This window comes from Phalacrocorax carbo, chromosome 3 (assembly GCF_963921805.1).
Source record: "Phalacrocorax carbo chromosome 3, bPhaCar2.1, whole genome shotgun sequence".
In the NCBI taxonomy this organism is placed as follows: domain Eukaryota; kingdom Metazoa; phylum Chordata; class Aves; order Suliformes; family Phalacrocoracidae; genus Phalacrocorax; species Phalacrocorax carbo.
Genome location: NC_087515.1, coordinates 21,610,665 through 21,636,598, shown reverse-complemented (window position 1 = coordinate 21,636,598; position 25,934 = coordinate 21,610,665). Strand labels below are relative to the sequence as shown.

Sequence of the window (25,934 nt, the reverse complement as noted above, 5' to 3'; positions counted from 1 at the left end):
CAGGAGAAATACTTTGGCAAACCACTGGGAAGACAACTGGCAGTGAGATCAAAATGTTTTCAGCATGCATGAACTTCATCTAGGTGGTTGACTCAGCTTAGTTTAAACAGTGAGCAACAGATAACAGAATGGACCTCTCAAACCACAACTCAACTCTGAGTTGTGGGTGCTCTGAATTTTCCACAGTTTCTAGGAGCGCAGAATTCCTCTTTGGCAACAGCAAAAGTTTTGCTGCCAGAGACTGACCAATGCATTGTGATCATGGATTTGCTGTTGCAATCTGTCTGGAGCAGGGGCTGCCAAACCAAGTTTTGTTCAAATAGTGCCAGTAGTGCTGGCCACAAATGCCATTCCCTGCAGGAAGCAGCAAATGATCCCACCTCCCAGGGATCTACCCATCACCTACTTCTCTCATATCCACCTCATCAAACCACTTGCCAGCATGCCCTGGCACTCTTATACCCACTATCTGTTGGAAGCAAGCCAGGTTTAATCCATGAGGTAATTACTTGCACACAGTTAAGACTAATCAGAGGTAACTGCCAAGAGGGACATTTTTATCTGGTAAACCCCAAACAAGCAGACTTCACATACCACCCCAGTGGCAATTCAGATCTTACAAGCCACACTCCACTTGCAAACCCTTGTGCCGTTTAGTGGTGTCACACTAAGGATGACTAGCTGAAGTCACAAGGCTATACTCATAGGTTTGCTGGGGTACTTTTCAGCTCTTGTTGAACATCCTTGTTACTGGAATCCACTGGAAGGTCTCTTTTAGAGGCAGCCAGCTGTTAGATATTACTTTCTGGTGATCTCAGAGAACAACAGAGTTGGTGCTTCATTGCTGCACTGGTTTTCTTCAAGCATGTTATCAACAGGTCTACCAGAGATCTGTATTACAAGGCTAGCCAGACAACTAATTGTATTTCACTGCTTGGCCAAAAATAATTGCTTGAGGCTTTACTACACAGGCAGAAGCAGCATTGTTGTATTTCATATAACTTCCCTATGGAGGAATAGCATGGAATATAATTATTTCAGAAAGAAGTTGCTTTTTTCTAGCATGACACACCCAATAATGTTATAGTGTCACAACTAGGGCAGCACAGTTTTTCCCTCCTGGATACAATGGCCAGCTTTCCCACCTAGGCAAGTTTCTACTCTATCTCCAGGAGAGGCGGAAGTCTGCAAATGGTTTTTCCAGACAGACTTTTCCTGAACCCTCAAGCAACATGAGGGAAACATGATGGGGTCATCCAGAACATACTGATTGGCATTTACCCTCTTCCTCTTACGAACGTTCTTAATCGAAGCTTAGGGGAATGTCTACAACTCCATTTCATACAACCACAATTTTGTTTACTTTGTACTATATGTAGTCAAGAAAGCTGATGCAGAACGAGGCATAAAATTCAAAGCTGTTTATCTGTGCACAACCTCTTTAACTTTAAGGGAAGGATTCTGGGTTTTTATCACTGCAACTAAACACCAGATCATGTCCTTGATTTGCTAAACTTCTCATTGCAGTACTTGACAATTTCACAGTTGTGAAGAACCCCAGACTGACAGTTCTAGGTAGCATGCAGGATCAGTACTGCATCTTTCTTCCCCAGGCCCGATTTTCAGAGCAAAGAATAGTTTCAGCTAGTTTGCCCACTGAGGCCATGGGGCCTCTCTGTTGTGACTTGGTTCGGTTTGTTATTTTGCTTTGTTTTGTTAAGATTTTAGGCAGGATACAAACTGCTGCTATTTTTCATTTCAGACCTTCACAACTGCCCAATTGGAAAGCACGGAAACCAGCAACTGTTCTGACAAGATCAAAGAGGAAACTGTTCTCCATCAGCTACGGACTGGATCCAAACAGCAACAGATATGAAGCACAGCATTTGGGAATTTTTCACTCCAATACCTCCCCTGTCTTCATTTGATATAAAATGGTAATGTCTGTCCTACTAAGAGCTTTAAGTTGATGGCAGAGGTTAAGATTTCCAGAGTTGATACTATGAACATTTAATAGTACAATGTCTACCTCATGTAACAGATTTAGATCCGTTAAATGTTATCAATAACTCTTAAAAGACACATCTCAAAATAAATAGCTGACTTTTAAAAAACACCACTATCTAAAGTTTAAGAAATACTACCATTCTTCTTGTCTAACAAAAATTTGTACCCAGTCCATATAAGTAGACTTAAGCTACTCAAACTAAAATAATTTACATAACTACATTGGAATAAAATATCACAGAAACTAAGTATTGAAAGCTGTCTTGTTCGGGATGCAAATTAATTTCTTTATCATCTATCACTACTTATTTTTGCGTATCTCCTGACCCTTTACTCACAAAATCCCCTTACTTGCTGTTCATCAAGCGGGGTGGGGAGGAAGGCTCGACAAAAAACCCCAATGTCTTCTGCACAACAGAGCAGAAAATTTCACACAGCTTTGCCCCTCAGTCAGTAATGTATTGTTGAACAAGGCTACATGTTTGGTTTTTTTTATTTGTTGGTTTTCTAAAGAGACAGTGTAATCTTAACTTTAAAAAAATTATTATATTTGGGAGGTGTAATGTGACACAATTATTAATCTTTCTCATAGTAGAATATGTCCCTCATTTCTAGACCAAACCCTTTAATTTCAACATTCAGCCATCAAACCTTTGTTACACTCAGTGTTAAACTAAAAGCATGTCCACGTCACCAACAGAATATTTCAGAAAGATCCAAGTCAGCGAGCAATTGCAAGCCACTATATCTGTACAGCAATGTATAGTGGAAGAGGCTCCGCACATGTCTTTTTTGTACCAGAATTTAAATAAGTCAGTTAAGTACATTAAATCCAATTAAAATTTTCAAAATACGCTGTTTAATGTAATTATGTGTTTTGACCATGTGTAAATATATGTGTACAATACGTTTAAAGTCATGTATTAGTGGGTTTCATCTAAAAAGATCCAGAAAATTAATGTTCAGACTACTCACCAAGAATGAGCTTCTCATTGATCAGAAGAAATGTTGTTATACTTTTAAGAACTTCGGCAGCTGCTAGCAGCATCTCTGTCTGATGCTCATCTCCACAAAAAAAAACTATCAGTTGAACCCATTTTTTCAGGACTTCTTCTGAAATCTGGAGGCATAGAACATGTGAGAAGTATGCTGTACAATCTGATGTTACCGCTCACCATCACATTAAACTATGGATTGCCAAAGGGATACTACTCATCAGTAAATGCAGGTTTTTTTCAAGTTGGTGAATCCCAGATGTCCATTGAAAAGTTGGTTTACTATGTCACAGATAGTTAAGATGGGAGATTTTCTTTTAGTCAGAGCAGTATTAATTGGAAATTCACTTGTTCTGTCCCTTCACACCAGACTTGCCAATGACCCCACAAGTCAAAGCATATCTTTGTGTCCTCAATTGTTCTAAAGCTGCAAGCCAAAGACAAATGTACTCTACTATGACAAAGAGAAGCAATTCTCAGAAGCATCCTACATGCAGACACATACACATATCTGGAAAAACAACTAGAAGCATACAAACTGTAGCATCAGTCTTAGGCTTCAGTAATGATGCAATGCTTGGTAAAGGGGTGAATGCAGCTCCATCTGTCTCCTCTGCAGATACTGGGGATGGAATTTTTTTTTTAGTGAGACCACTGAGGTACCTTGGGTTCTGATAGCACGTGCATTTAAAACACTAAAGGAATCTCCACACTGGCTGATAAACAGCAACGCTCACTGTCCTAAAACATGAAGAATTAGAAAAAAGGACAGGAAAGAGAAATTTCCTGTTTCAAATAAAATGCAGTTGCCATCTGTTGGAAAATACTTAGTCCTCGGACATATGCTAGGAAAACTACTACTCAGTAATAATGGGACAAAGCTTCAACTTTTTCCCATGTGTAGTGATGGCTACTAGATGTTTTGTGGAAAGAAGTGATGTGCATTTTACCTGCAACTCAAATAGCACTTCCAAGACTTGTCAACTCTGAGCTCCACTGGCATAGCTGGGCCCTGACTGGGAGGAGGAACTCCTAACCTCCCTAAGGGACTAAGAAAGAGCTGGGATCCCCTGCAAATACCACACTCAGGAGGGCGGCAGGTCAGTCAAGCTGCAGGAACCTCAAGTACAGGTTAGATAACAGAACATGCAAACTGCAGGAGGTGGCATGCACTACAGCAATTAGAAGGAAGCTCCAGAGGAAAAGAAAAAACCTAAACTGATTGGGACCTCATGTACAGGAGAACAGGAAAAGCAGCACCAGCTCAACCTGGAGACATTTGAGGTATGTGCAATTAATTTTTTTTCTCCTTTCTTTCCTTTCTAAACTTATTTTTAATTAAAGGAAGTGAAAAAGAACAACCAGATAAGATAGAGAACCAATGAAGAGGTGAGTCAAGCCAAAGGGCAGAGACGTGCAGGAGGACTCACTGAGGGATAAATGAAACCTCGCCGTACTCTGCCTCATTCTGCATGGTATGTGGCCATGTACCTGCACTGCACAAAGGGACAGAGCCAGAGCATGTACTACAGATTCTGTAACAGGTTAAAAAAAATAAATCTCCCAAGATGTTGCAGTTACTCAAATTTTGAACTGACACAGGGACTATCTAGAAAGATAGACTTTTACCTTATGGAAGAGAAACAATCCCTTCTACAGATGCATATACTGAGTGCAAGCCCAAAGAAAGAATTTAGATGGAAAACTGATGTATTTGGTCTTTTACAAAGCAGAAGGCACTCTCTGTATAGATGTCTCAGATCTCCCATGATTTACATGCTTATTAGAGAAAGTTGTTTTAGCATTACTACAGTTAAGAATGTTACAGCATTTTTCATTAATTCCTCTTGTAAATTAATACAAAACTTAAAAGCAATAACATGTTTCATGTCTATTTGTAAACTGAGGTTTATATGGTTATTTTAATGTTTATAACTTGAAGTCCTTGCATTTTGCCTTTCTTAAACAAAAAGATATAACATCTTATTCATGTTCCCAATTTTTGTGTGCAAATGTGTGGCTTCCTTTTTTTTTTTTATGACGAGACAAGACTATTAACATAAAATATGAATCAATTCTGCTGCACATTCTATAAAAATAACAGCTACGTAATGAAAAGAAAATATTCATTGTGAGAATTTTGTCTATTTTTAAATATCCATTAAGTGTTTTTTGTATCTCTGAAAAGGAACAAAAATAATTGTATAGCATTAAAGCTGCCTTAGCACTGCTCTACACATACATACGTGACATCACAGACTGACGATTTAAAATCAAAAGAAATCTGAGCCCGTAATTTGTGCTAGCATGAATCTAAATTAAATAGTCTATAAAAAGGAATGGAGAACACAGAGCCTTGAATTTTACAAGAGTTATGATATTTACACCACTGTTCTAAAAAAAATTTTAAGAGGAAATTCAATGAGAAACCCCACGCAGACAACAAGCTGGTGTGCTCAGACAGTGATTTCAGGGTGAGACTTGGCAAGGTCATACTGCACGCAGTGCGGAAGGGAACTGCACCCAACCACTGCTTCAATTTTTTGCCTTCCCCTCAGATCTCCACTCCTCCTGGCTCCCCAGCAATTACAAACCACAACAAAGTTGCACTTTAGTAAATGGACTGGATTCAGTGCATGTGTTAATCACCGTTGGCATTTTTCTTTCCACATTAGAGTGACTATTTTGGATGCTCTCAGAAGTTGAAATTAATCCATCAGAAAAATGTACTTACATATTTACCTTGAAATGACTTTGAGAGGGATATACTGAGAAGATATTCATGGCTGTTTCGTTTCAGAACATGGCAGTGTATTCAGAGAGGAAGACGTAACACCAGAAAAGTGCAGTGACGCAAGAAAACACAAGCTTGGGGCTTCTATCTAAAAGGAGCCACGTCACTTCTATCACCAAAAACTCCAGAATTACAATACTGTTAAGCAGCAACATTTCCCTTACCTGCTGATGGTTCTGCAAAAGATGGATAACCAACTTCGAGGCAAATTTGAGAGCTATGCTTTGAACTTCAGTGCTGAGAAAACAAGGTAAAGAACACATCAAAAAAAGCAGCTATTTCTGCCATCATTTAATCTCTAGAAGAAAACCAGTCAGTTCTTAATCATTCCTGTTTATCACCAATGGGTATTTTGCAAGCTGAGCACTCAGAAGTTTTACATTACAGATCTTGAAGTTAGTTAAGTTTTTAGTTGATATACAAATGAAATATGCTCTTACTTTCACCCCCCTCGTGTTTATTTTCTATCAGCATACTTCCCATAAAAAAACACATTTGAAAATGGAAGCCAAGTCAAACAAACCAGGCATTATTTTAAATTATAAACAAAAACATTTCTTCATGCTGGTGTTAAGAATATCTCTTCTGTAGCTGCTAGAAATGTTACTAGCGCAGAATATGCCAACTGCCAGCTCTACACCACCCAGCAGATTCTAAGGACACGGTGCTTGGCACCGTGGCTCTTGAAGGGCTGGTCTCACCATGGGGAATGGCAACACCTGAGCAGTTACGGTCTGCTATTTCAGCTATTTCCCCTCTAACAGCACCAGTCAGTGTTATTTTACCACAAGTATCTTATTTCATTCCAGAAAGAAACACTCCACATCATCATTTAAACTTGAAAAATTTAGTGCAAATCAGCAGCAAATGTGCGCAGCTATAAAATGCTGTTCTATACTCTGTATCATAAATATTCTACATTGGTAACACTGGGGTGCAATGTTTATATGGCTTAAAAAAAGAGACTATTAGAAACCAGAAGGTCTTGCCCTTAAAGCTTGGACACTTTAACCCCGTTTGTCCATTCTGTTATGAATGAATGGACACAGCTTCTAATTCAGTACAAACTGCAGACTGGCTCCAAATTTTCAGTGCTTTCTGCTGACTTTACAGTCTGATTAAGGACTGCAAACCCTAAGGATTATGGTTAACCATTTCTGCCAATCCAACAAGTTAAATAAGATCTGTCACTCTTTCTACAGACCACCTGCAGATAAACCAGGATAGGACAGATGGCAGATTCACAGCAAACGAGTGTATGTTTGGATCATCAATTCTATGTGTTAAGGTGTTTCCCAGTTACCACTGAGGAAAAGCTATGCTCACTGGCTGTCATCTGACAGCCAGAATAACTTCTTATTTCAGGAACTGTATTACTGGACATTTACAGGGTGCTTGCCAGTGTGACTTGTGGGCCTTTTTAATAATGCAGATCCATGTCTAACTTCTCTAAAAAATTCTCATCAAGAGCTCTCTTTATTCAAATAAGCCATGCTTACTTTTCTGAAGAATGGATTTTTAAATCAACAGTCCAAACCCAATAAATTAATGCTTCAACATTTAAAGTTTTTAATATATTAAGTATCTTAATGTGCATGTTAGACCATACCTGTTGGAGGTATCCACAATGTTTACACTCCAGGTTAAGAGCTCATTTGGATTCATTTTTACAGAGCATTCAGTCTTCAGAAGCAAATTTCTGAGATCCATATTATGAAGAATTTCCAGCACCTGCACACACAATTCACAAATGGAGAATTTACAAACAAACTCAACACGAATGTGTACATTTGAGATCAATAAAACAGTGACTTAAACCACACTCCAAGAACACAAAGGTCCTGTTTTGACAGTGTTAAGAAAGTTCTTGCTTTTACACAAGCACATCTATTACAGAATTACAGCACAGCTCCTAGTCAATGTAAAAAAAACAACCACTCATGTACAATTTAAAAAACATCATGCACGTTTGAAATATATTTTTTAAAGTTAAGAATATAATTTACTGAAAGCATACCAAATATCAATAAAATAGCACGCTCCTACCTTGCAAAAACACTGGAGATTCTTTTCCTTCAGAGCCATTGTGAGAAGAGTGCCTTCCAAATCAATGAGTAAACACAATACACCACCTTCTTCTGCAATTTGCTTGGAATTTATTTGTTTCAACCACAGCAGTATTGCTTCCAACGCTAGCAGTCGTACTTCATGAAATTCACAGTGAAGGAGATGAACTATTGACAATGATGGCTTGGCTATTTTCTTTGCAACAGGTAAACTGCTGCTCTGGAAGTCAGGACCTGCAGTCACTGACAGCACTGATATTACAAGTTTGGTGATGCTCTGAAGATACTGTATCAGTCCTGGTATTGCAGATGAGTAGGGAATACCAGACACTAACTCAGAATCTGAAACAACTCTGTTCATCTCTTCCCAAAATCCAAACAATTGTATTCCTGAAATGAGAATAAAACTAAGTAAAGTGACAAAGAGATGATGTTCCCATCTGCTCCAGACCATGAAGTGATTCTGAAGTTGAAAAATATCAGGTGTGCAAAAGGTATCACAAGGTAATTTTAGGCATGAAATGAAAACATTGTTTTCCTCATTTTAAACTCATTGTGAATTATAAAACAGCTTTCCTAGATATCATGTGTATTCATATTTAAATAGAAAGAATGACACAAACTTCTCTGAAAACTATAAATTGTTCAACACATGGGATGAAAGCCTCAAACAACTTAAAAATGCTACAATATTTTGCAGATTGCCTGTCATCTTTGCCAGTTATAGCTGTTTGATAAGTATTTCCTTAAATCAAGCTACTAATACAGTCTTACAAATTGTATATGCTTTGCATGACTATTGTAGAAAGTGATTAACACAAACTGTATTAAATATATTTGGAAAAAATGTAGGTAGTTTGGAAACCTCAACAAGCACCAAACAGAAATATGCAATCATATTATAACTGATAGAATAGCTCTAAGATCAGAGATCAGACTGGAAGAAGTGCTGTGTGTCAGCCTACCCAGCTGCAACTGAAATCAGGAAAAACGATGACAGGGCCATTCTGATAATACCAAAAAACCCACGCTTTGCATAGCTTTAGTCAGAAAAGGATACTATTACGAAGATGCCCCTCCTACATAAATAGATCTGTCTTCTGTGTATCAATCTAAAGAATTTACTGATTAAAAAAATCCAGTATTCTTCTCCTATGCCTATTAACTTGGAACAGTTAACACAGCTAAGAAAAAGGAGCTGCACTGACATCTCATGTCAGCACAGGAACAGTGACACTTCAGTCATTTACAGTGCTGCAACCTGCCCACATGGCACAGCACAACCCGAGACCTCCTGTAGTGCATGGCCACCTCCCAGAGTGAACTAAAAGATCCCTACTACCTGTGATGCCAGGCTGGCAATGTTGACACAAAATTAAAGGAAAAAAAAGAAAGATCAATAGTCCTCTCACATACTTAAGACTGAAATCCTCACATGCCGCCTTCTCCATCAACAGCAGCAATAAACAATTTTACAATATCAAAACCAAGATTTTTGCCAAGTTCAGATGTTTGTATAGCTTGTACTGCAAGGAAATGAATATACTATATCCCACAGAACTCAAATACAACCATGAAATAAAGGAAAATCGTGAAGAAGTACAGAAAAGAACAATACTGCTGCTGGTGTTGAGGGATGTAGAAGATTGGAGTTTTTAAAATATCAAAATACATTAAAGGTAGATACAAAATTAAAGCAAACTTACTTAGATTCCTTCAGTATCTACAAGAAGACAAGTCATTGCTATATAACTCTGCTATTTATAATTAAGCACTGAGTACTACCAAAAAGCCTGTCCAGGTATTACCACTGAATTGCTGAATCTGACATAAAGCTGCAATACAAATATGGATTTGTTTTACTGCCCACGAAGACATTTCCCTTATCCTTCTATTACAGAAAGATGATCAGAGGGCTGGAGAACCTCTCCTACGAGAACAGGCTGACAGAGTTGGGGTTCAGCCTGGGGAAGAGAAGGATCCAGGGAGACCTTATAGCAGCCTTCCAGTACCTGAAGAAAGCTTACAAGGGCATGTACTGATAGGGCATGGGGTACTGGCTTTAAACTGAAAAAGGGTAGATTTAGATCAGCTGTAAGGAATAAACTTTTCACTATGAGGGTGGTGAGGCACTGGAACAGGTTGCCCAGAGGTGCTGTGAATGCCCCATCCCTGGAAGTGTTCAAGGCCAGGCTGGACAGGGCTTTGAGCAACCTGGTCAAGTGTGCCTGCCCACGGCAGGGGGGTTAGAACTACATGATCTTTAAGGTCCCTTCCAACCCAAACCCATTCTATGATTCTACAATTCTATAACCTTCCCTTTCATATTCGATTTTTTCCAAAGCCATCTTAATTTGACAATCACATAGAAACTTGACATAGTTGTACACCATCTAGCATATAAGGTAGAAGCATTTTCTGAGTAATTCTGGACAAGTTTCAAAGAAATTTGGATTTGAAAAAGATTTTCAGACATATTATCTAACCATTAGTTCTATCAATCACGTTTTCACTACAGTTTCTTTTCTGAATGGCCTTGATGTAGTTAAAGAAACTGCAGTATCACTGTGAACCTGTGTCACAGCATAAGCCTCTAGATGACACAGCTGGCTTCCATCTAATAACATGCAAACTTGTATATTTTATTTCCTACATTTTCTAACTCCCCTCCAAACAGACTAGCATTACATACTGGCATCATAGCATATACTAGCATTAATGCCTATGTCACACGACAAGTATCCAACTGCCAGAATTCCTTAATTGCTGAACCGTCTGGTTGCCTTCAAGAGGGATTAGGCCTTTGTCCCAGTTATTACACAGCCTGACTCCACAGACACTGGTTTAACAACCGAAATAATCCCAGGCAGCTGAAAGAAAAAGGTTTGAGTTCAAGCACCTCAGTCCGAGATGAGGAACAACTTCAGTTTTGGAGCCCTGCACCCTCTCAGCTTCCTACCTGCTTCCCTCCTCAGCTACATTTCAGCAGTACATGAGTCCATTAGCTCAGTTGTTCAAACCAAATATAGATTTCTAAGTATATTGCAAGAGAAGCACTTTTATCTTCTATCAACAGTGCTTTACATTGAGGTATAGCTATCATACTTGCGAGCAGTAAGTTAAAAACCAATAGGATGGAAGGGTCAAAGCTCTAGGGCAAGGCAAGGGAGAGCAGTATTAGGTGGACAAAAAGAGAGATAAACATTAGGGGAAGAGGGGGATGGTATCTTTCATTTTGTTGGTGTCAACACTGCCAACTTTGCTAGAGCCTGCAACCTAACATCAGCAAGAGTGGTGACCCTTCCGTTGACTCCAGGAGATGGCATGCTGAAAACAAAGAGGAAAGGAAGAGGAGCAGAGTGGAATTAGCGGACCTGACGAATCTTGAGCTACAAACCTTATCAATGTTTAGCCAGCTCCAAAACCTGTGCCCTGCCAGCCTTCCTTCTGCTCTTCCCTGCAGTGGCATGCAGGCACTATTCTATAGTCTGTTCCCAGAATAAGTAGGTACACACAGTGAGGACAGAAAAGCTTCCCTGCTCAGGGATTAACAAACTGTGAGCTGATGGACAGTTATGCTGATCTTTCATCTCAGAGATTCTACAATATGTGCAAAAGTGACAGAAGTTATCTGAATTCCTTCCATATTTAAAACTTGTTTCATAACCTTGCCAGATGATATACAGGAATGACTATATATTTCTGCTGGATTTAGGTAATTTTACAGTGCCAGTTGGACAACTCTCCATATCATCAAGGCTTACTGTGTTAGGTTTTTTTCCCATATCTGTGATTATGATACATTTAAGTATTTGCACACTGCTAGATAAATATTGATCAAATCCTGCATGTAGCCCCTTGAACATCCATGCCATCCCACTAGAGGCTCCAGAAAAGGAGAACAAAGAAGGGAAAAAGGGTAGACATTATTACCAACATCAGAAAACTTACCAACACTCGGCAAAGTCAGACAAAAGTTGCAGAGCAGCAATGAAATGCTGTTGTGTCTGCAGTACAACATTATGGGAAGGGGGTCTGAGCATCAAAAATCTGGATATTCATCATCATTCACCATGAGCTGCAAGAATTTGCAATTATCTATGGACAGAGAAGAGGTTAAAATCCTTTGCATTCACAAACTCCCATCTATCCAAGGGCATCTGAAGAGATCATATGAATAAAGAGAAGGCTGAAAGGTAATCAGTGCCAAGAAGGGATTTTCCTAGACAAATATTAGGGAAAAGTATTTTCTTTCATATTTTCCCTTTTTATTAAAAGTGGATTAGGCAAAGTCACTGGCAAATGGAAAACAAAAAAAAAAACCCAAAGAGAACAGAAAAGCTTATTTTATTACAATGTGGAACTGAGATAACTGTTGATGATCAGTAAAAGGGCATATTTTAAGAGGGATGTTTTCTTTTAAAGATATTTGCAACATCTTCAACATCAGAGACTAAGCATCAGTACTCACAATACAATTCAAAACTACAAACGTGAGTGATTAACAGAATCCATGGATAATATATTGTTGAGGACAGAAGCATCCTATTGCATTTATTGTAGTGTAAGGGAAACTTTTCAAAGGGAAAAGAAAAAAGGAAAAAGAAAAAAGCATTTGATCTGGACACTGAGGTTGCTGTTTTTCTTACAGCTTCTCTCTTGCACAGCACTGATTTTCCACTTTTTTACATTCATAGAAAACCATAAAGCCCCATGGAGACAGTGCAAGTCAGTCAGTGGTACATGCTGGAATCTAAAGAGAACCTGAAACAAGGTTTCAAAAGGATGAGCAGTCTCTGTCTTCACATGGGGACAGAATTTTTACTGCTAACATTAACAAATGCCACCAACTCCACTATCCCCTAGTGTCACTTACTTGCTGTAACACCTTTCCACATCCCCTGTTCAACACAGCTTTCCAGCAGTATGATGCTCTACCCTCCACAACCTTCCTCCTTTCACTGTGACCTGCGATCTTTCTGAAAGTACTTTTACTTTCCTCCTCCCACATCTGTACCATGAGTTCTGCCTCAGACATTTCCTTCACCGCCTGTTAGTGTAGCACACCACCTCCTTTCTCCCAACATTTATTCCTTTCAGCCTCAGTCCATTTGCTTTGACTTTCTGTCTCACACTCTCTTTTGCACCGTCTTTTGGACACCTTAACTTAGTATGTTCCTCACTTGATCTGCCTCTGGCATTTTACTGTCTGTGCAACTCCCAGCCACTCCCTGTCTCTTGGACCACCAACAATCCCATCCTCAACTTCTTCATTCTCCTGTCTGCATTGAATTAGAATATTGGGTACACAACTACACTTCCTTTTGACTCATCTGAAATATATATAGAATATACTATTATGTCACTAGGCATAGGCCATTTAGATGATTCTATAAATACATTTTAAACCTTTACCTATCTTGAGTCAAAGTAACAACATTGACCAAGTGCCACAGTCAATATACTGGCACACAAAGTTTATATGATTTCTGACATAACCAAAAAAATTTGCTTTCAATTTGTTCAGACAGACTTTCTTAAGTTTAAGCTAATTAGACCAAATAACATGCATTAACAAGCTGCCAGTGTTTTTGTTCAAATAACTGTTTGGCCACACTTCTTAGGGATTTAGGTAAAGAAATTTGAAGTACAGCTAAAATAACCAACCTAGTTATTCCTGTCAAATTTTTACCATTTAAACATTATCAGTTTAAATGCACAAAAACTTATTTTAGTTACCATTTAGCTTCTTTTCAAAAGAAGAAAAGAGTAAGAAGTACAATATAGAAAAAAGTGGGCACAGCCTTCAAATGCTGTTTAAAAGTCCTACAAGTCATATCATTCAGGCAAAGTATTTAAGAGATTTGTACTTATAAAACAGTTTGTGCTTTCACTGCAAAGCACCTAGAAGTTTAATAATGATTACTAGTGCTACCAATACACTTTATAACTTCTAATTAAAGAGGACAAATATAACTTAGAGAATCATATTGCAATATAAATTATTTAAAACACAGTATTTTGTCATATTTGAGAGCACAAAAAAGGGCAAAACCAGCGACAGTTATATGTAACTGCCGATGTTTCTGATATCAAGTGCACATTGCAAAACACAGTATTTTTTGCAACTGTTTCTGTTGCTCATGAGCAGAATTTAAGAATCTTAACCAAGCTACATCTACAAAAGGCTTAGCCGTTTGGAAGATAGTAAGAAAATGGAACTCTGTTTTTGCAAAACTCAAGGAAAGAATATATCAGTAAGAACAGAATACTGGCTGCTCCATTTTGATATCAAAACTATTTATGAACAGGATTGATTAAGTAAGTACTGAGTAACTGTTCCCACTGACAACAACAAGAGTGGAGTTTGGTTAAGCTCAAGAACGTTCCTAAATTCTTCCACCTCAAATATAAAAAGGAAAAATGCATGGTTAGAGTTCAAGTGGCAGCTTCTCCTAAATCACAGATTCATCCTATCTGACATTCTATTTAAATGCTTTCTCTTTCTCATCAAACTTGAATTTTGAAGACACTATACTCAATAAGAGGCCAAACCAGCTAGGAGATTGACAGCATGTATACAGGATAAAAGAAGAACTAGGAAAGATTATCTTTAGCAATTTTTTTCTTTCATCTTTTCTCTGACTTCTATTCTACACCCCATTTCATTCATGTTATTGCGCTTTATGGACTCAACACACCTTATAGACAAGTGCCTTTTTCTTTTTTGAACACAACCCTGGATAAAATGCACTTTTATTAGTCAAGTAAATTTTAGCAAGTTGTATCTGGTTTTCTCTTCACAAACTGTTAATTTACTAACAGAACTGATCTGAAAGGCCAGCAGGAAAAAAAATGTGACTGCTTTGTCTTGTGGTCGTCTTTGCCTGTTACAGAGATGAAAAGCACCCCGGATCTGAGCTTTCACTGCAATGAACTGCTCTGGCTCCTCTGCTACCAGCACTGCAAGATCACAGTAATGCTCTCATCTTACTGTTCAGCTTCAGACACCAATTTCCAGGAGAAGGCCCAAAAGCAGGAATATCTATGACAGATCCTGTCAAAAGTCCACATATTCAACAGAGGAATCTTATCCGCTGAAACACTATATCGCAGCATAGCCTGTCTGTAGCGTGGTACTCTTGTCTCTTGCAAAGCCCATCTGAATGCACCAGAGAAAAGCGTGTAACATTAGTCACACACATGGATCTGTAGCACCACAGCTTGATAGCCCTCTCCTCCTGTCTCCCATTGATCAAGCCTTGTGAATTGACAAATAATTATAAACACAGCTAAGGCTGGACACATTCTCACCTGGACTCTGAGGCATTTTTCCCCTTCAAAGATCCCTACGAGTGCTATTTACTTCCTCCAGTAATGTTTTAAGTGTGAAGGTTGGGAACTTCCCCCTGTTCCTGCACACCCACTTTGATGCTGGTTTACTTCTGGAAGAATAACTTCATTGCTTTTTAGCAGCGTACAAGTGCTAGAAAATCCTGCATTGTTCCACCCCTTAAGACTGGGAAGGCCCTGGACATCTGTGATTCCACGTCAATAAAAACAATTACTGTGGAGACAATATATCACAGAGGTATGCAAGAACAAATTCACTGGATATTATTAATCATTATTAATACTGACAACAGACATTAGCTCATCAAATAAACTTGGATCTGGTAAGAACTTTTGTTTGTTCTCAATAAAGGCAAAAATAGTATTTTTATTTATATATTTTAACCTTTGTTTTTTTAAAAAAACATCTTGATTCAGTTTTTTCTCAGTTCCAACTGCAGTTGGTAACTGAAGAAAAGATGTTATAAGTTTACATAGCCTTGGCACTAGGTATTGTCTTTGCACATCAGAAGACCCTCACGCACATCGGGAGCTGGAAAAAATGCTCTAAATTTTGCGTATCAACTCAAGCAAAGAAAACTGTATTTTCCCAGTGACATGAATCAAGCAACAATTCCAGCCAAACCAGAAAATCAGAATAACAACAGGGTGGTTGGTGTTTGTTTTTGGTTTTTTTTGTTTAAGAGAAATAACCATCATTGGGCCAGCAATAAATTTTTAGCTGGACAAGATGCTTTTGGTGTCCATTACTCCCTGCCTTCCTTATCCGACATTTTAAATTGTTTTGAATTTGTGAAATAAATTCCCTAAGGGATATCCTGCACTTTAAGAGACAGATTTTATTAATTGAATACAACAAATCACTTACAGAAAATAATCATAATGTAGGAAAGACCTAGGCGGGGTTGTACTCTGAAAATCTCTTTGTAATTGTAGCTCCTTTAGACAGGCATAATCAATTAGAAGTGGTCTGATTTTAACCAGTTGCAGGCTCATTACATTGCATTCCCCCTTTCTGTTGATGAAAATCAGTTTCAGCCCATGGCCTGGAACTCATATATAGCACTTCCTGGGGCCTCTTAGATAAACACATCAAGAAACAGTTTTATTTGGATTTGTCCTTCACCCTTTATTCATTGAAACAACTTTACAAATCAAGATTAAAACAGAGAAAAGTTGGCTCATAACCAGAGATACACACATATGAGTAAGATATTTAATCTCAGAAAAGTATAAAGCTTCAGTTAATAATTATTCCTTACAGAACATTTAAATGTAAGACTCAAAACATCCATTTTTAACGGCTGAGTTTATTCTTTCTCTTACTGCGTCATGGGACACTCAGGTTCTATTTAATATAAACATATTACTCCTTCGTTTCAGAAGGGCTTCTGCCTGTGATATATAAAATTGTCCCTAGTGTATCTTCAAGTTTTGAAAACCATATTTCCAGTCTAAGTTTCTACTCTCTGTAGATATTGCCTGCAATGTATCATTTTAAGCCTATATAGGAATGAAACTTTTAAGCAAGACAATACTAATGAACTATCCCCGAGCAGAGAGAGTCTGCAAAAATAACTGCTTTCCTTCTACAAAATTTTACCTTACAGCACCCAGCTTTGGAACAGTCCACATGAGCTTTGAGAAATAAATGAATCTGCTACAGTCAGTAACCCAGCCACAGCATGGTGCAATCCCTCAGGCTCAAAGGGCTATTCACAAGTCAGGGGCCTTAAAAAAAAAAGAGGGGAGTTTCCTGGTGTGGAGAGATCAATAAAAGCCTTTGCAAATGTGCAGCAACTGCTTAAAAACCAAAACAGACAAAAAACCCAAAGATAACTGAAATAGGAAAGAGATTGACAAAGGAAGTGTAATGCCTACAAAGTAAGCAAATGAGGAGCCCTCATGTGGAATACTGGCCACTCCTGCATAAAAGAAATACAAAGTTGAAGGGTGAGTGAAAAGAACAACCAGAAGCAGAGGAAAAAAACTTCATATGAAGAGCATACAAAAACACTGGGATGATTCATACTACAAAGGAGATGAACAGAGGCAGAGGACCATGATTAAAAAAAACCTGTAAAAACTAATATTCTGAACAAGATCTAGCTTTAAAAAAGGAGTACTCGAAAAAGAAGGGTGATGAGCCCAAATATGGTTGAAGGGTTTTTTTGGGGCGTTGTTTTTGTTTACTTTGTAGATGTAATACACAGCTAGATTTTTTACTGTATTGCAAAGGATAATCGCCAAGGCCAATGGCATATCAGGATTTAGGAAAATTTATTTTGTATAAATAACGAAAAATAAGTAAATACATACTGTAACATAAGAATTATTGATGGTAGCTATAGCCCACCCAAAACAAACATGCTATACTGAAACTGTATTATATAGGGTGGTTCGTTCCTCCCTATGAAGCATTCAGCCCTTACCTAGTCACGAACAGTGGTCAGCACCCAACAGAACCAGACCTATTAAAGTGCAATATCATCTGGAAATCTCCTTTACTGAGCCATACATCTTGACATCTGGGATCCGTGAAAGATCTGACCCATCTCCAAGAGTCCCTGATCACCCTAAACATCCTTCCCTGGTACAGCAGAATCCACCTGTCACGTATTTTCTATATGTCTATGCTTCTGTTATGAGGGCTAGATTCTGCATCAGTCTGGCTGAAGAAGTTAATTTCAGACATGTTCATCACCAACTCATTTTCCTGACAATTATTGCTTTTCATGGTGGTGTGGTGTTGCCAGTGCTACCCAAAACTGAGCAGCCATTTGAACTGTGCATTCGCAAGAAATCACAAAAATAGCTACTATGGAATTAAAATGGAACTACTTCTACAAAAAATCCAAGCAAAAAAAGCAAAAGGAATTAATTTTCAAATTAAGAGTAGCTCCCAAAACAAGATTATCTGAAATGAAGAACGGTTCCAATGCCTTAAATGCCGTGTTAAAATTAGTCATTAAGAATTTTAATGAAATGAAAGACCTATTCTTTAATTGCCTTCCTGGACTGACAAGGTAATTTATTACTCTCTTTTTCATAAGAAATGAACAAAACAGGCCCACAAGAAAGCTGACCAGAAGTTGCCTATACACAGTCACAGTTGAAAAGGTAACTCTTCCTCTATATCTTTGTTTTCCTTATTGCTTACAGTATGTTTTGTATTGTTGCAAACACCACCCTGTATCATTAAAACCACTGATAGTTCTGACTGGTCCTTCAAAGACTTCACAGTGATAAAGAATCAATATAAAAGAAATTTAAAGGACCACTCAGAGCTGTTTCTTATAAAACTTCTAAACATGAGAAAACACTGCTTCTCTTAAACACTTTCAGGTGCCTCATAAGGGAACAGCTCTGCGGCTTTCAGGAAAGGTTAAAGTAGCAGTATTCCAGGGTTTGGATTTTGTTTGTATTTACAACCTTGGGTCAGAAAAATATTTTGGAACACTGGAGGGGATCTCTTCTGTTTTACAGTAAGTCCTAGGATTAGGAATACTGCAAGATCATCGCTTCAAGCTTTGACATGGAGCCATACCTCATTCTTCGCATCAACAACCCCCAGGACTAGGTCTACAGAGGGCAAAGTAAAGAGCCCTTTTATACAAAGCAGTTAAAGGACTCCAGCATTCAGTAAATACTGTAAGTACAAGTAATACATTATTGTTTTGCCAGATTCAACAGAGCTCTGACATCTCCCCACAGGTATTCCATCCGATTTATAGAGGCAGTGCATTTGCCTTACCTTGCTTTTGACACTTCCCCAGGTGAGTACTCAGCAACACAAGGACATCAAGACAAGCAGCTCTGGTCACCAAACAAGGATTTGACCTACAAAAATCAAATTACTAAAGATTAAATCCTTATAACATCCATGAAACACACCAGCTTGGTGTGTTTATTTCAATTAATGAAGATCAACTACTGATCAAATTAGACTGCATATGCAAAATAATTAGGCCAAGCTATCTAAGCTTCATTGGTCCATTCTGAATGACAGTCTCCCTAGCAAAATTACAATACCCCTTCCTCCATCCATCCCACCAAATTGCAGTTTTTATGTTTCATTATTATTGGATGAATCAGCTTGCCCTGGCAACTAGCATGTCTTTGTTTTGTTTACAGATAATGCATGTGATTAAACACATTAACAAAAATAAGTCTTCAGATCTTATTGTTACAGTTCACAAAAGAGAAAATTTCCCAGGAAAGGCACCTACTACATCTTTTTAATGGCCATAGCACTCTCACTGTTCTGATGAAGACCACAGAAGCATGCATGGTATTAAAATCGGGGGGTGGGGGGGGCGTTGGGTGTCCCACGTGAGAATATTGGGGTTTTTGTGTGCATAATGCAAATTGGTAATAAGCTAGTTTCTGCTCTACCTCTTCAAGTGGCAAGTGATAAACACTTTCTTTCCAATTAGAAAAGTAATATTAGGTTAACATCTTCATTTTCCTGTATCTTGTTATCACTGTATGTTTCAATCAGGAAAACTTTTCTTAAAATATAACTATGTGAACAAACAGGAAATCCAGTTCAAACACAGAAGTTATTCTGATGACTCCAACGGGACTTGCACGAAACCAAAAACTTTTAGAATCAAGCAGCACAAGCTTAAAGTATGACTAATCCTGTTCAGTATTTCATTTTTATTTTGTCTGGCACTTTCTTTGTATGCTTATCTTGATGTCTGAAACTCTTCCAAAAAATTGTTAATTAAAAAGAGAATGTTCTGACAAACGTTCTCAGCTCTGTAGCATCTTTAAAATTCAAGGAAAAAAAAATAACTTTTTCAAATAAGATATGTGATCATGACATAAATATGAAAGGTCTGAGGTTCTTGCATAGAAGTTTGGCAGCTGTATTTGCCTATGGAGAGTTAGCCTATGATCCTGTTAAAAAAGACAACTTTTACCAGAAACACTGCTCTTACCCTTAGTAATAAACTCTGTAATAAACCCAAATTACTTATGCTTATTTTTATGGTCTACAGTATTAGGCATCCACATATCACATAGCAGATTATATGCTTCCAGGATTTGTCTTTGGAAAAGTTTTTTTTTTCTTTTGCATAAACAGAGACGTTTTAGACACTTTCTTACTAGTGAAATAGCCATGAACCTCCCAAAACTTCTCCATGCTTGCTTTTTACCACTCATCTTAAAGCAAGAGAGATAAAAACCTGTAGAGAAGATGCACATCTATAAGAACTGACACCAAAGAAGCCAAAGAAATTTTAATATGGCCTATTTTGAAAAGCTGTATTAGGAAGACTTAACTTCTGTCCACCCTGACTAAGTGAACCTCTCTCCTTAATCTTGGGCACCCAATTGTTGCTCAAGTTTTTCACAGATTTCACAAATCTTTGTGAAAACAGCACCAAGAAATACTCAGAGTTGGGAGCTCAACCCACGAGAAAAGAGAGTGACAGATCAGTCAAAGGCTTAGAACAAAAAGAAACCAAGAGGTCTCTCACAAGTACTCATAAAATGGATGAAAGCAGCCATGACAGATTTCAATTAAGATGAGGAACATAACGGGCCTACTGCACTTCAGCTCCCTTGAAAAAATAGAAGACTCACTTGTTATTCACTCATTTCACTGGAAAGAAAATTTCCAGCATACAAACTGTGCCTTGGGAAAAGCATGGCTGACGCAACCTTTACTGAAGAAGTGACAACAGCAATACTGACATGTTTTTTTATTCTGGTCCAGCTTTTAAGCATTTACCACTTCATTTTGAGTATGTGCATATGCATGCTTTGATTTTGAAATGAGTCTTTTCTAGCATAAAACATGCCAAACGTTTGTTCTTGGCTGGCTCCATTGCTTTGGTGATACTAGTGAATTCTCAGCCGTATGTGCCAGACGGACACAACAGGAAATTCAGTTTTCCAAAAACAAGAAATTTCAGTGTTGTTCAGATCGTAGCAGAAAGCTCAGTCTTGAAGACAATCAAGCTGTGATTTGCATAACAGACCTGACAGCCAAAAATCACATGCTGAACATTTCAAATGATGCACTGCGCAGGATTTAAGATGACCTGTGCATGCAGAACTTCAACAATGAGAGTGGGAAGAGTACAAGATGTTTCTTTTTCACCATAGATACCCAAATAAAGTGGTGTTCTCATAAACAAGCTCTGAGGAAATCTGCCTCCAAACAAGAAAGAGCAGTAGCAAGGGTGGGAACTCCAGGCATCTGGAACAGCATTCCTTTTTTTGTCCAAAACCCCAAAATTAGTTCATTTCCCTTCCAACCTGGATATTAATGGAAACAAATACATCATATGCTCACTCCAGATGATAAACTGTGTGTGACTGAACAGGACAGAGCTAGAGATGGCTAAGACACTTATATCTAAGGGTATGTCCACACAAAAATATAAAATGGATATCAAAACAATATTCATACTATTACACATATATACTAATAGCAGGCTAGTGATGTCAGCATAGAGATCCATACCTCATTAAAGTCATGCTTTGTCTATATTAGCAAGTAGGTTGGTGTAACAACAGCCCATCTGTGAAGTCAGACAGCTGGTAACAAAGACCCAATGCCCACACTACACACCATGCCCAGATGCATTAAAACATAATTTTCAGAAGTTCAACTTGCTGGTTTTTGTTCCTCTGTGGATACAGAGTTTATAGCCAGCTGGTGCCAGGAACCTCACTGCACTTCGAAGCTTATCCCACAGTTTCTAGCACTCCTTCATGATGCTGTGCTTGGAGGTTGACTGTCCAGGTGGAAATAAGAATCAGCTCACAGACAACCACTAAATTATATTTCACTAACAGTCAATATTGCAGAATATTTCAACACATCTGACTGAGGAGAGGTCAAAGGCTATCTGCCCTGCGTAACAGGTAAAAGGTGAACATCATCACAGGCTTGACCTGCCAGGCAGAGGGGAGGAAGGCACCTGCAACCTTTAGAAGCACAGGCAGGGATGGAAAGGGTTACTGCCTAGAAAGAACAAGACCCAGAAGAAATGTGTTTCTAATATAATCAAGGAGAACAAAACAATGGCAGGATGAGTTGCTGTGTCACTACTAGATCATCACAAAACTCCACAGAAGATACAAGGTGACTGAAAGAACACAAGTCAAAACAGTTAAAGGGACTGAAAGTTTTACAGGGTCTACGGATATATTTTTTTAAACTGCCCAAAGCTCTAGCCTAACAGTATCTTCAGTATCGGGGAAAAACATGTCTATTTAAAAATTATTATTTTAGGTAGGCGTGGCTGAACAGCAGACAAATCTGAAAACACACGTGCCAGACGCCATACTATTAATTTTGACACATTACAGCAGATTTCTGGATTAGATCCTGAAAATAAAGCCTTCCAAACCTAGCCAACTTCTTATCATTAATGCTGAACAAGTAATTGGGGATAGGGTAGTCAAACTTCTTTGTAATTTCATTTTCAATTCTGGTATGTGAATATAAAATTAGAAAAGACTTGAAGTCACTGGCAGGAGGAAACCTTTTGTTAGCCATTAGAGTCCAGGGTTTTTTTAAGAGAAAAAGGTTAATGGAACTAAACAGTCCTTTTAAATTCACAGGCACATGTTCAAAAGCCTTTGAAGAGGCCCAGGTTAAGCACATAGAATATTGTATGACCAGAGTACCAATAAGCTATTTGTTTTCAACAAGGAACTGCCCCGGTAGGTGAATCAGGAAGCGTACCCTTCAGGAGATATTCCCTCTCTGTAGATGTAAATCAGATCGGGCAGGTTCAGAAGCTCCACGTGCCATACTGCATTTTGCTCCAGCTGGCTTTGGCTACCTACAGTAGCACTGGGACTGCTTTGATTTCTGTTCTGCCTTTACTGCCTTTAAGTACCACTGATTGCAGCTTATGTCTACGTAACATGAAATCAGTCATAGACTATCACAGTTTGGAGCTCTGCAAATATTTTTTAAAAGTTTTATTTACCCTTTATAGTTAAGTCATGCTGAATTTAAGGTAGTCATTGGTTTGCTTATTTTGGATGGCAGATCTGATGCAAACCGAACAAGCATTTTTTGGAGAAATCAGCAATACGTGGTCACAGACCTCCTGTGTACCCTGCTCACACACATGGTTTCAACTCTATCAGGAACACGTCTTAACTTCCAAAATTCAGTTTCTCTTGTATTACTGTTTATTTTAAAGAAAATCAACATTAATGAATTACAGAGCAAATTACCTGCTCTTCCAAGGGAAACAATAGGGAGCAAAAAACATGGAAAGCTCACACATTTGGCCTGAATTCTGTCCGAACACTGGGAAAAAGATTTAGGCAAACTAAACATACAACCTCTTGCTCCTCTAAGCACTAAGGTCTGCAGAGGCCCTTAAGCATAATTTCTACTCATTACAGGACACCATTTATAACCACTCAGATGTCTATATATAAACGAGGATGCCAACACACCTCTATGTAGAGCAAGTACCAAAGAATTTTGACGTACAACTTTTGCAGATTCTCATTCTCTTCTCAAACCCCCAATTTTCAATGACACTAAGTCAGATGACTTAAAAAGGTGGCAACTATTTTGTCCTAGATCACTCCTCTTCTTCCAAAGGAGCATCACCTCACTTAGAGGTTAACAACAACTACAGTAATATTAATATATTGCAATTGTTACATAACTAAGACAGATACAAGTCACTGATTATGAAATCAAAGCTGACTGTTCATGTTTGTAACATTAGGTTTTGGTTTTTCTAGCCAATAGAAATTAAATGTTTTCCAAAGAGGTAGTTTATTTTGCTCATATTTTTCCTCATTAGGAAACAGATGTTGCAAAACTATTAGCAGAACAAGCACTATAAATATACAGCAACTTACACTATTTACTTAACATTTAACCATATAAAAATCTAAGCATGTTTCGTCAAACTCTCAATAAGCACTTAACAAATTTCAAATGCAACCTCCCAATCAATGTCTATTAAATAAAAAACTAACATCTCTCTCGTGAATTAGTTTTGCTATAGGTATCTTAGTGTAGTTAGCTATCTTAGGGATATCTAAACCAAAACTTTTGTAAAAGGTCTCAGAAAAGCTGTGTTTTGTAGTCTCCAAGCTCTTAGAAGAGTCTGAAAGATTTCAATCTTTCAGCCAGTGCTGCTTTATGAATACAAGCTAATCTTATTTGTCAAACTGGAATATAACTTTATTAAATAACTAACAAAACAGTGTTTAAATGACTGTTAGCTACTTCTAATCTACACACTCAAATTGGTTACTCTCAGCCCCAATCTTTAAAAATTGATGACAAGATTTGGCTCATGAATCAAGCTAATGTAGAACTCCAGCCAAAATTGTACAACTTAGAAAGCTGCCTACAAATCCTTGTATTTTGTCCAAAAAGTTCACGACACACTCTTAAGTGTCAGGGTAAAGAAAACCAGTGCTGGCAAGATTACAAGGGCAACTCTTCCAAAGGCCAAATCATAGCTGCCTTGAGAACAAAAAGAGAATCGTCCTTATGACTTGTGTGACTGTTTCCACTTCAATTTCCAGTGTGATCTATTAATTAAATGAATTGCCTCCTCCTCCTTTGGTCTTTAAAGAAAAAGTCACTCTTACTGTAATGCTGTATGTTTCTTGAGCCTTTGGAAAGGCTGAAAAAGGCTAAAATTCCTGAAGGAAGACCTTTTCACAGGATTAAACTTATCAATAGTATTTTTGGAAGAGCCCTGTATTAAAAGAAGAAGAAAACCTGTAATAGGTAAACACCACCCTATCCTTCAGTTTAAATGTTATTGTAAAAAAAACCCTCAGCAACACCTATTAAATTTTATATTTTAGCTGGCAGAAAATAAATCAGCTTGCTGGTGTTGAATTTAAACCCCAAATTCTCCTACTTTCTAGCCACCAATATTAGGTACAGCTTTTGCTTCCAACAAATTGGTTTCCTGAACATCGTATTCTAGCTAATACACAGGATGCTATTGCAAAAGCCTGTGCACAAATTCTTGTATTTCTGAACTTTAAAAACATTTCCGATGAGTCAACTCTTTACATACAACTGAGGCTGGAATTTCACCTTTAGCTCTGGCATAAATGCAGGGAAGAATATGATTAAGTCCAACATGTCCTGATGCCAGCTGATACTTGGTGACTGGGTCTACGGAACTTCCTATTCTGAGTCTCCCAGTCTGCCTTTGTCTTCCATAATCTCAGCTCTTCAGGCTGGCACACAATTTTAGGTTTACAGTATATCCTTCCCTCCTTATCAACTTCCAGTTTACTCCTTCCTGAAGGACAGCAAATCTCTGCAAAGTATTCTTTCTTCTGGTGGCCAGATTATCCTGATACGTGACCTGCAATTTTATCTTCTAAATGCACCAAGAAGTGCATCTTCCATGATGTTTGAGTCTTGATATAGTGAACTCTACATAATCCTCAGGGGGTATCCATAGGGGTTTTCATCCTTGGAGGGTTGCTGATGAACCAGGCCAAGCTGGCCTTGTACTGACCACATTTTACCTGCAGAGAGATCTGGAAAATGATCATTTGTCACTCATGGAGGCGGCAAAGCTTATGGAAATCACACCTACACATTCAATGAGCAGCTGATTAAAAGATTAAATTTCCCATTGATTTGGTTATTAGCTTTCAAATTCTGCAGTATTCTAAAGACTGAGGTTTTTTGGGGTATATTTTGTTTAGAAGGCAGCCTTCATATTTTAATCTATTTTC

General features: G+C 38.1%; 1 protein-coding gene across 3 annotated transcripts in view; it reads right to left on the bottom strand.

Annotated features, from left to right (window-relative positions):
- THADA (THADA armadillo repeat containing) overlaps positions 1–25,934 on the bottom strand; it is a 165,137-nt gene that overhangs the window by 29,463 nt on the left and 109,740 nt on the right. For 2 of the 3 annotated variants that reach the window (XM_064446113.1, XM_064446114.1), the window contains exons 31-35: positions 18,970–19,055; positions 7,843–8,252; positions 7,406–7,527; positions 5,961–6,033; positions 2,983–3,127 (exon numbers count right to left, since the gene is read on the bottom strand). In XM_064446113.1, coding sequence (XP_064302183.1) covers positions 2,983–3,127; positions 5,961–6,033; positions 7,406–7,527; positions 7,843–8,252; positions 18,970–19,055 — 836 coding nt within the window. Of the gene's footprint in view, positions 1–2,982; positions 3,128–5,960; positions 6,034–7,405; positions 7,528–7,842; positions 8,253–18,969; positions 19,056–25,934 lie in introns of those variants that run through there. The other variant, XM_064446115.1, reaches the window with a different exon arrangement.